Here is a 12,879-nt window from a genome sequence, read left to right on the forward strand (position 1 = left end):
CTCAGAAATACTTGTGAAAACTGAGCGACGAGACCCAAACGCGTTTCTGTGTCAGAACAGACAAAAGCAGCAGAGTTTCCTGTGTGTTAGCAAAAAGCAGATCTCGCTGAAAGCCCCTGGCCAGTTCACTGCTTTTTGGGGGTGCATTAAAAGCTTCATGTGACTCTTGTGATGATTAGCAGCACTTTCACACTTACATAGTGCCACCTTATAGCTGATATAATGTTAATTTGCTTTCTCAGAACTCTGATCTAGCTTTCAAAAATATAGCGCCCTAGTGAAACCAAGTAATGGGTAAATCACAGAAAGTAACGAGTTTGAAGCATATTCAACCCTGATACTTATTTTACAACTCCTTTGCTGTATAAAATATCCACTGTTTTTCTTGTTTAGATATTGTTTTCTCTTCTCTTTCTGAAAACCCACAGGGCTGAGCTTTTTTTTCAGTCTGCGTAATTTATACCTGTGTGGATATTCTACTTAATTACTGAAGCGGGGGGGTGATATTAAGTTTTCCCAATTCACAAGCATGCATGTGGCATCTATGGCGAGAATGTGGTTTTGTATGTGACGAAGACCTGCGCTCGCAGGTCCTGAATTTGGCGGGCAGAAGAACTGCGTTTATATTGGCATGGTGACCGAGGACCTGGACGTGTCCGAATTAGTCGAAACTATCGCAGCAACAGGCAGAGAAATTGAAGAAAATTCCAGAGTACGTATTAATAAATCACAGAGTATTCCAGCACCTCTTTTTTTTTTTCCCTTCCACGTTGACTTCAGGATATGGTTTTGTTCTTTGTGAAAGTAAACTGTATTTGCCAGTAATAAACAGTCTTAATGACTGTGGAAATAATAATCTGTGTCCGCATAAAGAGAACTTCTGTTAGAGGATTATGATATTCTGAGGGTGTCCTGATTAACGTTCGTGGTCCCGTGTTCATTAGTTCTAATGAAAAACTTATTAGTACTGAAACAGGCTGGTTTTATCACTAAAATTTAAGATGTCAAAACTAAATAAAGGGGAAGGTGGGGGCTGATTGTGAGCTGGGATTGGGGTTGTTTCCACCATCTCTAAGATAAGACTGTGCCCTAAAATGTAAAAAAAAAAAAAAAGGGTGGCTTAAAAATGGAAATTATGAATTTCCTGTTGAAGTAATAAAGCTGATGATTAATTCCTTTTTGTTAAGGGATTTACCTGATTAGAGTTCTTCAAATATTCTTTAAAGTAGAATCCCTAAATGACCAGTATCACAAAGGAAAATCTGTCCTTTCATTCCTCTGCTGTTGGGCATTTCATTTCCTCACTTAAAAAAAAGAGGATGTCAGAAATCCTATTCCCACCAATGGGAATATGTTGGTTTTGGCAATTAAATATTTCTAGCAGTGTTTTCTGGAGACTTTCTGGCCACTCCTGAAGCCCCTGTGCTCCGTTGAGGGTCAGATGGGTTGTTTGCCTGACCGTGGGGCCGGTTGAAGTCCTGGGTGCTTCTAGAAAGCAAAATGTACTCTATAAACCTAAAAATTCTTCCCAGTCAGATTCAGCATCTGACAAACACTTCTGTGCCAAGCAGATCTTTGAAGAATTTGGGTCACAAGTTCATTTCTAAAAACATGACATTCTGTCCTCTGGGTATATCTTTTAAAAATCTTGCAGTCAGCCTGTACATTCTTTAATTTACAGTCATAACAAAATAGTGATTGCCAAATACAGTCTTAAATTAGAAAAATATCTGATTACAGTGTTTACATCCCCAAAACCTGAATTAAAAATACAATTTCAAGTCCAAATAATATATATAATAATTTCTGGTTTTTATTAGTTGTTGGAAAACATGACTGAAGTTGTTAGAAAAGGGATACAGGAAGCACAACTTCAGCTCCAGAAAGCAAATGAAGAACGGCTTCTGGAAGAGGTAAAGCCATAAACCCAAGTTACCTGGGAAACCTGAAATAACTTATCCCCCGTGGGCTGGCTACTCACCCACCACTCCCTCTGTGCTCCCAGGGGCTGCTGCGACAGATACCTGTGGTGGGCTCTGTGCTGAACTGGTTTTCTCCATTCCAAGCCTCACCAAAGGGAAGAACATTTAATTTAACAGCAGGTAGGACTTGGGGCATCTGCAGCCATGTAGTGCTGTCGTTAGGACTGTTTCCAATTTTAAATTAAAATTTCAACACACTTTCTTGTGCTGATTTGATAATGAGTGACATAATCCACCCTTAGGCTGTACAACATGCTTTTCACTGTTTCTGTTACATTCCATAAGACAATCTTCTAACCTCACTTGTACATTTACTTTTTATTCTTGTATGTTGAGTCACTTTAAAAAAAGAACTAATTAGACATTGGCATTTATTAATAGAGGAATAATTTATGTGACTTTTGGCTACATATGCTGCAACAGGTTGGTGTTTATGCTGTGTCTATAGTTACATAAGCTAGCGGGGTAGCTCAGGTCTTGGAACGTTGTTTCTCCGTGAAAGTGCAGGTGAATCCTCTGGCGTGTGCTTGCAGAGCCGCACCGGGGTGTCTGCCCTGCGGGAGCTCGATGTCACTGTCTGTCCTGGTTTCACACCATCTGGCTGCTGCCGCATTGCTGACGTTCTGGTTTGCGTGCTGAGCAGTGTCAGGTCTGATGGGACAAGCTGAGGACTGGCATCAGCGTGGCCTTGAGGGAGACACTAATAAATGAAATATTACAATGTAGAAGAGTCTGCTTTTACTCATTGTTTTGTAATTCATGTTTGGTGATGTGAAAAGACCTGTCTATAGCTTTTACTTAATTAAGACTGATATACTAATATCATGCTTTCTGAAATTAGAATTTTTCACTGTAATATCCTTAGAATATTCCTAGAACAAGCGCCTGTCTGTGTGTCAGCAGCGAGGGAGGATTTCTGCTGTAGTTGGGACTTTCTGATTCCTCATGTGCCCAACGGGGAGGTTCTTAGGTCAGAGAACCCAGGTTTCCCCTTGCAGCCACACACCCCTTCCACCTGCACCGCTCAGCAGCTGGGAGGAGAAGAGAAAAGGAGTATCGGGGGTAGCAGCATTGCAGAGTGCGTGGGGAAACCTTACTCATCTTTGTAAGGCTCAGCACTTGGAGCCCCAGCACTCGGGAACCACCAGTTGCAGTTTCAACTCAACCCAGCATGTGCAGTTTCAGAAATGTGCAGTAAAAATAAGATTGCACACCTTATAAACACAGATGGACAAAAACCTTGTCTAGTTTGTGCTGTATTCAACTTAATAGTTTTTGTTTAACCCGCAGGCTCTCTAGAATCCACAGAATCTACGTACGTATCCAAGGCCCAAGGAACAGGCACTACTCCGCCACCAACTCCTACTTCCAGCCTTGCAAAGCAAAGACTTCCTGGTAAGTTCCTACATCTTAATTTCTGAAATTTGCTGAAACCTCCTGCCATCTGAGTTGCATGACACAAAACCAGCATGATTTTCCATCTTTCATAGTATCTGGAACTAGAGCTCATCTTCTAATGCCTCAAGTCTGCCTTAAAAACCTGAATTTAAACACGGCACAGAACACCAGCCCTGTTTGTTTTCTCCCCAAGAATACTTCCTGGGAAGGAAATCTTCCTACAGGGAGCTGTTATCCCATTAACTGCCAACTGCCTATGAAGTCTGGAATCTTTCTCTGGAATATTATGAGGTTATTGAGTTTTGAAAATCAGCAGGTAACAAGCCAAAAGTTTTATTTGAAATAAAAGCATTGACAATGTATAATTGTGTATTTTAGCCACTGCATTTCTGTTGCTACCCAGTATTTTGTGGGCAAAGTCATTCTAAGGTGAAGATCTACTAAATATATGGCACTTTCTTTGTAGTTGCATTATTACAGCAATTAATGTTGATTTGCCTGTCAGGAAGACCATAGTTTGAATTCACCAATTGAGCTGTTTGGCTCCCAGCTTGCAATTTTCAGTACAAGTTTTTATCCTTGAGTGACCTCACTGAGTACATGGGCAGCTCAGTGTTCAGCTGAATTTCAGCAGTTTCTGTTCACACAGAATAACATGAGTGCTGGTGCCGTGTGTACGTAGCTGTAAGTATGTGTCTGTGTTTCAGGTACAAGCCAGCACCAAAACTGAATCTATTTCTTTGCAGTTATAAAATTCAGATATTTTCTTTGAAATTGAAGTTGTTCGTACAGCATTTTGTATTTGCAGCCTTCATTGGTACCGCATTCTTCAAACACTTTACAGGCCAGAAAATCTTTAAAAGGTCTCTGAGAAGTTCTGATGGATTCAGCGAGACGAGCTCAGTCAGTCACTGCGATGACCTGGAGAGGATGGATCAGAGACCCCCGACTCTGTCCCCTGCCCAGGAGCGAGGACCTTCAGAGACTGAAAAAACAGAGGAGCAGGAGGAGGTGGCACAGGCGACAACTAAAGACACGGAGGACATTCCGAGTGACAAATCGCCAAACAACTGTACAAAGGTAGAGGAACAAGAAAGTCAAAGATAAAATCCTGATGGTGGGTTTCAGACTTTGCGGAGGAGGCCTGAGCCCCGGGAGCCTGGGCGTTAATGACGCATTTAAAACGTGACCAGTGCCACACGCCAATACAGTAATAACTACTGTAACTGAGTAACTGGGATTTTGCACAGACATAAATTCCCCCAATGGGACAGAGATTTGTCTTATCTTACACTTGTTACAGTTGCTTTAATCCTCTACATGTCAGTGTCACCAAAGTACTAGTGAAGTTCATCAACTGCTCATAACCATTTGTAAAAGCTGTTGGCAGTTCTTCCTAAGCATGAGTGTAGTTGGTAATGAATCGATCAGCCAAACCTGAGGATACAGGTGCACCAAATAATTGTTAAATGAACTAATTTTATGCTAATACACTTAAAAAATAATCAACTGCCAATTGTTTACCTTTTTTAATATTTCAAATCCAGTGTAGCTGCTCCCGCAGGCACCACTAGCTCTATCTCACTCTTTTTTCCCCTTAGGAAGGTCACCTGGCAGCTGTGAGCAGTGACTGCCGGGTACATCGGTGTCACTGAGCAGCTTGTTGCCATCTGCCAGTTTTCCCTGCCGTTGCGCGGCGGGGCCCAGCCCAGGCCGCAGGGACAGCAGGGAGTGAGTTATCGATGTTTTGAGGATCTAGTGCCCGTGCGTGCTGGAGCGGCCACTTGCTTGTGTCGCTGCACTTGATCGCCAGGACCCCTTTTCCTTTGCACACCAGTTACAAACCAAATCCTACTGAGCACACTTGTCATGTGACCAGAGTTCTTTATGTTGTGTATTTTTAAAGCTAGTAGTAGTAAAGCTTGAAAAAACAGTACATTTGTGATGGTTTCAACACTTACCTGTGGCAGGAATTGCACAGATTGAGAGAAATTATATAGGTTATCTACACTACAGCACACCTTCTTAATGGCTACAATGACTAAAGGCACAAGCAAAGCTTTGGGTAAATCAACCTCTAAGGTGGAGAAGTGTCCCCCTACCCCCAAAATTATCTTAATGAATTGCTGCAAATTTTCAGAGCCTCGTGTGTAAAGGAGCTCTTTGGAAAAGTTTCCTTTCCCAAAGATACATGATTCTGGGGGAAAACCACCCCATCCCTGTAGAACTGGATCCAAGTATTGCAGTTTGCTTCATTTAGATTTTGTTTGGGGTTTTTTTCTCCCCCCCCTAAAAGGTGAACTGTAAGATGGGTTGTAGTGGTAGTAGGACTGACCTTGGTCATCTGACAAACTGGGGGTTGGAGCTGTACTGGCACCTGATTTGACTTTCAGCTCCTGGAGCCTGTGTGGTGGGGATGTGTGAACAAGGGGGACTGAGGGAAATCAGTGCAATCTTTCTGAAGTGCAAAAACAACTAAGTTGACTAGTCTTCCTTCTGGGGTTCTTTGGTGCAATAAAGTATGTTAATAAGAGTAATTTGTTTGGGATAAAGCTATCTCCACAGATTAATTTTTAATGTTTTTATATTTGGAAGTGTTTAACCAGTAGTTTTGTTGGAATGAGTTTTGTTCTTTAGATACTTTCTGAATGTTTCAATAAAGATTCTTCAAATTATTACTCTTGAATTAATTAATTGCTGAAGGATACTTCCCTAGATGTTAGTAAGCGTTAAGTGTAGGCAACTGTCTTTCACTTTGTGTGGAAAGTCATTTTCTAAAGTATTTTAAATAGTCAATGTAATCAGTCCCCTTCCTGGGTGCACAGCGCTGCCACCTGTCTGTGTCTGTACTCATCAGTTTACTGCACTGGAACAAGAGAACATAAGGCCAAATTCTTGCTTTAAAGTAGCAGCAATTCCTACACAAGTAATGCAGAAAAAGCAAGTTACTTCTGTCAAAATACTTTATTTTGAAAAGCACAGGAACAATATTATTTGTGACCAGCAATACGCTTGTTTCCAACAAATTGCTCTTCTTGCAAGCCTAGACTTCCCTAAAGCAGTTGTGGTGTTTGGTTCCAGGTTACATCTTGTCAGAACAAACCTGTTCCCACAACCCTTCTTCATTTTTTTTGTAGATACGAGGTTTCCTGTCAGGAAATAGGGAGCGAGATGGAAATGGATGTTCTTTTAAAAATGTTAATGTAGATCTAATGTGGGAAACAAAGTGGGGTGGCTCAGCCAGGGGTGATGTGGAAAGATTCTGAAAAACAAGATGGGGGCAAGAGCTGCTTGACATTCAGAATACAACGTTCTCAATTATTCTGCCTTTTAATAAGATTATTTCCCACCCACCCCAGGCAGTGCACTGTGGAAAGTTCTGACAGCCCATCAGCCCCCACCCCTCGCTCTACTCAGCTAAATGGAGGAAAAAAAAAAGACAGTTTCAGGTACCTGTAAAATCTGTTTATCATCTTGTTCCAGCCAAAAATCCACATATGGGAAAGGCCTCCAGAAATATGGCCCAATGTGCAGCTCTTCTGTCTTTGCATCATAAATGTTAGTCAGCTGTAAGGACAGTGGGGCCATATGTGTCAGACAGGGTGCACGGAGGGAAGGGGACAGCTGACAAATGAGACACTGAACTGCTGCAAACCCAGAACTGCAGGGATTACACCTGTGACCTGAATCTCTTTACGTAAGTTGTGCTGCTGGTGCTGCCCCAGGAAGGACCAGGCTGACCCTGACCCCCAAGAGCTCAGAGGGTTTCATCTCCACCCTGTCCTTCCCCTCCACTCCTCCATCTTCCTCATCTGGTTTGTTACTGACACAGCATTACTAAAGTATTGCTTTCCTCAAACTTTTGACATTTTACCCCTAACTGGTCTCCCCTTCCAGCAAAAATACCCTTTCTTGCCATTATTTTTACTCACTGTTGCTCCTGTTAAAACATGGGCTGAACGCAAATCCTCATCTGGCCCCTTTTCTGGGAAGGTTGCAGGGAAAATCTCTGCTGTTTTAACGTTCACAGCTGGGAGAAAAGAGAGTTTAAATACACAAACAGTGGATTCTTACAAGACACTTGTTTGAAATGATCACATTGCAGGAACTTTAGGCCACACCAAATACTCTTCTTGTATTTCTCTCTGGCCTGTGACAGTATATTTCTATTTATTTTGATGTTGCTTTGGCAGCATTGCAATATTGCAGAACATTTTCAGAGTTCAACTAATTCGAAAAAATACAAAATTAACAACAAAAAGCTTGAATTCTGACCCCAAAGGTAAGTGCAGTAGCTTGATATTGGCCAAAGACCAGTGAACCAAAATGCTTGTGTTTGTTCACGCCACGTCCCTGTGTGCAGCTCCCCGGTTGTGGCACCAGAGGAAAACTCCTATTTCTACCAACACCTCCAACGGCAGCACTGAATTTTTCGGCTGGACTCTACCCTGTCATTAAAAGCAGCCTGTTTAATACAAAAATCTGAAAACCCAACCAATTACAAAAAACTAACTGAATTCTAATTTAACTCACCTATTCCATAAATTATTGGAAAGTGAATATCCTTTTCTTCTCTGTCATTTAGTTCTGTAAAAAAAAAAAAAGTCAAACTTGTACAATTTTTGATTCATTGAGTTGCAGCATTCGTTACCAGGGAAAAACGGGGTGGATGTTGCATAAAGACAGAAAAAAAAAAGACAGGACAGGCCCACACCAGCACAGCGGGGCCTGGAGCAGAACTCCAGCCCGGTGCCGCTCCGCTTTCCACAGCGGCAATTCACAGGGAAAAAAAACCACAACGCAAAACTGTGATGATGCCAAGTGTCAAAGATGTAAAAGTCACCAACAGCACTGAAACGCAAAAATGATGGAAATACAACCTGGATGTAATAGAAAAGGAAATTACCACACACACTACCGGCAATAAAACATCACAACTCGTTATGGAGGACTCTGTTCCTTCTTACAGGGCAGATAAAAGAGCCATGTGTGGAAAAAAAAAAAACTACCTGCAGTTGGAATTTAGCCAGGATACTTCAAAACCTAAGGAAACATTTTCTCACCTGTCACGCAGAAAGTCACTAAATGAAGCTCATCGGGCTGGAGATGGAAGGCTCCTGCAGCAACAAGGACAACAGCAGTGTGAGAGCGACCGGGCACCACACACGGACCGGGCACCACGGGCGGGCAGACGCACCCGCCGCAGAGCACACAGCAATGGGAAGACCCGCTGCAAACTCACTTGTATAAAATTAACACCAGGGCTATTAAATGGAACAAGGACTTGCAGCGAGTAGCGCTTGTAATGGCAAAAAATATGCTAAGAGTGCTGTGCCACTTATACAGAGACTGGTTTAGCTCTGGCATCACATCAGGTCTACTTTAGTTCACTACACATTTAAGACCTTATATTTACATTTATTTCCCTGAAATATTACATATATAGTAAGCAATTCCAGTCTTTCATTAGCTGTGTTTTAATTATGCTTTTCACCATCCCACAGACCAGCTAAAAACCACTTCTCCTATTTTTGAAATGCTAATAGCACTACAGCGTTATTGTTTCAAATTGTAATTCGATGCATGAAAGTCAGAAGGTTGAATAAAATAAGCTAACCAAAATACTTAATTCTGTACAGAACTCCATGGCAGCTGTAACACAGGAATCACCAGGTGCGATGGCCACAAGGGACGCTCCCAGGACCGTTGTCGGTTCCATTTTGTTCCGTCCCCTCCACGTCCGCTGCAGCCCATGGTGCTGAGCACAAGCCGCAGCACGGACAGGGGCTGAGCAGGTGGTTCATGTTCCAAATATGTTCATAAAGCACCACAGTCACTTCTCAGGCTATAGATTTTTTTATAAACAGACATCACGTCTTCCATCAGACAATTCCCAATGCTAATTAAATTTAACCTCATCGCATTAAGGTACGATATTAATAGTAACTAATGAAGTCACCCACATCTATAGACGTAGACGGTGACAACACTGGACTCAAACCACGTAGCGTTTCGGCAGCAGAGCCAAGAATCAAGCCTGGCTGAGCTGAGCTCCAGTTCTACCCACTGGAATATAAACCGTGAAGAAACGCCCAGTTCAGCCTCCCCAGCCCACAGCGGCTGCAGCCTCAGGAGCCCAACCCCGCTTCAGATCGAGTTCTGGGGTCAACACCCTTCAGCAGGAATCCACATCTCCTGCATGAGCAGCTGGGGCTCAGCTTACAAACAAACAAACAAAGTACCCAAAGGACCCAAAGGAAAGTACCCAAAGGACCCAAAGGAAAGTACCCAAAGGACCCAAAGGACCCAAAGGACCCAAAGCCTGGCAGAATTTTTTTTTTTTTTTTTTTGGACATGAGAGTGGAAAAAAATGTGAACTTACTAAGAAGCTGATTAGTAAGTTTTTGTGATAACTGCCTATCATCATTGAAACCTCCAACTAGGTGCACTTCCAGCCTGACAGAGATGGAATAACAGGAAACAGCAGTTAAAACGACATCCCAAAGTCAACAGCTTCACAAAATAATCCCCAGCCCAGAATGCAAAGCGAGCGGTGGAGAAGCCTCATGTGTTGATGGTCATTCCCTTCTGCATGGCTCAGGGGTCACCCAGGAACTGGCACAAATGTAAAAGTCGGAGGGACTCGCGCATGCAATTCTGTCTGACCAAGGAGCAGCTCCGAGGGCCAGCGCTGCGGCTTTGGACTGGATTAAGTAACCACCTTCCAGTTCCCAAGAAAGGGTTAATTAAACATAAAGACTTTTGCTCCTGTGACCTCATGACTACTCTGGGTCATTAACAAGGTTCTTCTCTGAAAAGTGTCTATGTAAGGACAAGCCCTGACAAATCATGTGCTTTTAGAAACCAGATCTTCCAAGCTCAGTGAGTTCTTGTTCTTGTCAAACTGTAGTTTGATAAAGGGCAAAAACCTTCCCATCCAGGAAACCACTGTTCGCTAAGTTCTGTTTCAGAGCTTTTTTCCCCCGCTCTCCCACCCCTCTCCTCTGTTTGCTTGTTTGTTTGTTGATGTTGTTTGGTTTTGTTTTCATTTTTGTTTTAATGCAGGACTTCCTAAAAGCCCAGATGGATTCTCAGATCCCAAGAGGAATTTACAAGACCAATCAAAAGCAAGTTGTTTGGAAGATTCTTCACATCTGAAACAGAATTTAAATGGAAGACTGTAAACATAAAACTTTAGGATGGCAGTTTTACAGACACTACTCAGAGCAGAACTCTGTTTTAAGCCACTGTTAAAAATGCTCTCAAAATCATAGTCAAGGAAATCATTCTAACCTTACGTGTGGTTCCTGATCAAGAGGTATTGCTTGCACAATTACCTTCTCTGAGCCCCATATAATCACATAAGAATCCCCCAACCTTAACATTTGCAACAACCTTTGTGCAAACGGCACCCGAGGAGCGGAGCAGAGCTGACCTTCCGCGTCCCGTGGGGTCAGAGAACGACTTCACCGCGCTCATGATGAGCGACACCTCGGCCTCCGTGTCCGACCCGTCACAGTGTGTCAAGCATGTGGCTCCGCTGCCTGAGGAAGATGTTGTTAGAGGCTGTTACGCTGCCGTTATTAAAATAATTAACAGTTTATGCTACCGTAGCAGAGTAAGAGCTGCACCCAGCACCTTCTCAGCCCTGCCGGGAGAGCAGCCTCCAGCAGGAGATGAGGGCTGACCAAATGAGGTGATAACCTCGTCATGTGCCGCATTATCAAATCACCAAAATCATGCAAAGGGTACAAGTGCCCTCTTAACCAAGACCAGGCAACATCTCTGGTGTCTGAAATCCAGGCACGCAGCAACGATCCCTCTACAAATTCTCCCTCTGTTATTGTTGTAACACCAAATCCCGCAGGCCTGAGCTGCCGAGCGCGGCCACAGGAGCAGATCAAGTTTGGGATCTGCTCACCGACCAGCCAGAACATGAATCTCCAACACTGAACACCCCGACTCTTTGAACAAGTCGCTCAGTTAATACAACACCTGACTTTTTGCAATTCAAGTTAATATAAATATAATTGCAGTTTATTTTATGAATGCAGCATCACCCAGTGATTATTTTGGGGGTACAGGTTTTGTTCTGAATGCCCTTTAACGATACCTGTGTGTCGGAGCACAACTATGTGGCAGGTGGTTGCGTCGTCTGATCCGAGAATGGAAACAGAACCTGTTTTGAAGGAGAGAAACGCCGTAAGGACTCCGCTCTGAAAATCGTCGCTCCAGGAGAACAAACATTCTGCTCCCACCTACCATCTTCAGGGGTGGTCACTGCAAATTCCCTCTGCTGGACATAGAGGAGACCTTTGGGCTCCACGACCCGAGCAGGCTGACTTCTCAGAAGTTTTGCCTTTTCCTAAAGATAAATGATAACAGAGACCACAGTGGCTGAACTCTCAGGTGTATCCATTACTTGACAGAAACATCAGTTCTGAAAAGCAAAGGGAGCCCGGTCAGAAAGAAACACACGGATTCTCTGTTATGGAATATTCTGAACTTGGAAAATTTTTCACTTTCCTGCCACTGATCCAGTTAATTGTTAAATCCCATCATTCCATAAACAGACAAACTCCTTTATAGATGATAGAGGTACAATAAAAAGGCAGAAGGACTTGGCACAGGTTATATTAGACAATACCAGAGCTGATCGTGGAAGTTTAGTTAGGACAGGTGTAAAAGTTTCAGACTTTTACTGCCATAATCCAGCATATTTATTTAGTACTTATCAAAATATCTCTTTTTATCAGCTTAGCGCACGGGCAGCCCGGCGTCCCGGCCGTGACCCTGCAGAGCTGCACAGCCCGGCCAGGCCAGCGGCGCGTTCCCAGCGCGGGGCTCAGAAAACACCACACTTTATCAAATACGCAGAAGCAAAACCTCCGCTTCCATAAAGAAACATTTCCTCATGAGAAACGTGTTCCCAACCAGGTCAGCAATTCCTGGTTCACCGTCACCCTCAGGGTTACATTTACACACTGGAAATGATGTCAGGACCTTCCGAAAAGTGACTGCTTTCCCTTTCATCCCCACTTCTTGCCAGTCGGCACAGACCCGGCCGGGGGCTTCCCGCAGCCCGGGAGGGTGGCCCGGCCGCCCCCGGTCCCGTATTTTCCCCATTTCCACTCAACCCGCGTCTTTCCGCCGCCACAGCCGGGGAACGCGCCGGTGCGGAGCCGCGCTCCCCGCCCCGGGCCGGGCTCCCTCAGCCCGGGGCCGCCCCGCTCCGCCCCCCGCGCCCCGGCCGAGGCGGCTCCCACCGCGGGCGCTCCCGCTCCTCACCTCGAGGTGCGGGTGGGCGCGGCTCAGGTCCCTCGCGGGCCGGGCCAGGTCGATACGCTCCCCGTTCACCAGCAGCGGCATCGCGGGCAGCGCCCAGGCCCGCGGCGGCGTCTCCGCGTCCTCCCGGGGCCGGGCCGGGCCTCGCCGCGCGGGCCGCTGGGAGGGGGCCGGGCCGGACAGCGGCGGCACCGCCCGCGGGAGCAGCCGGGGC

The 12,879-nt window shown here is 44.6% G+C and overlaps 2 protein-coding genes across 8 annotated transcripts in view; one reads left to right on the top strand and one right to left on the bottom strand.

The window, feature by feature from the left end:
* The window catches only part of PDXDC1 (pyridoxal dependent decarboxylase domain containing 1), a 30,366-nt gene extending 24,311 nt beyond the window's left edge, over positions 1 to 6,055 (top strand). For 5 of the 6 annotated variants that reach the window (XM_065850536.2, XM_065850533.2, XM_065850535.2 and 2 more), the window contains 5 exons: positions 591 to 712; positions 1,821 to 1,913; positions 2,006 to 2,102; positions 3,273 to 3,377; positions 4,225 to 6,055. In XM_065850536.2, coding sequence (XP_065706608.2) covers positions 591 to 712; positions 1,821 to 1,913; positions 2,006 to 2,102; positions 3,273 to 3,377; positions 4,225 to 4,487 — 680 coding nt within the window. In that variant the 3' untranslated portion in view covers positions 4,488 to 6,055. The other variant, XM_065850534.2, reaches the window with a different exon arrangement.
* Positions 6,056 to 6,329: 274 nt separating this feature from the next.
* On the bottom strand, positions 6,330 to 12,831 carry NTAN1 (N-terminal asparagine amidase). Of its 2 annotated transcripts, none has more exons than XM_065850360.2 (10): positions 12,669 to 12,831; positions 11,643 to 11,745; positions 11,494 to 11,559; positions 10,816 to 10,924; positions 9,763 to 9,836; positions 8,444 to 8,497; positions 7,914 to 7,967; positions 7,313 to 7,410; positions 6,834 to 6,947; positions 6,330 to 6,529 (listed from the first exon to the last, which is right to left on the bottom strand). In XM_065850360.2, the coding sequence occupies exons 1-10, from the start codon at positions 12,747 to 12,749 to the stop codon at positions 6,503 to 6,505; spliced, it is 780 nt and encodes a 259-aa protein (XP_065706432.1). In that variant the 5' UTR covers positions 12,750 to 12,831; the 3' UTR covers positions 6,330 to 6,502. The 2 variants fall into 2 exon arrangements, with proteins under 2 accessions (XP_065706432.1, XP_065706431.1); XM_065850359.2 differs by having other exon boundaries at positions 6,330 to 6,642.
* Between the last annotated feature and the right edge of the window lie 48 nt (positions 12,832 to 12,879).

The sequence above is a fragment of the Patagioenas fasciata genome, chromosome 15, assembly GCF_037038585.1.
Source record: "Patagioenas fasciata isolate bPatFas1 chromosome 15, bPatFas1.hap1, whole genome shotgun sequence".
Lineage (NCBI taxonomy): Eukaryota > Metazoa > Chordata > Aves > Columbiformes > Columbidae > Patagioenas > Patagioenas fasciata.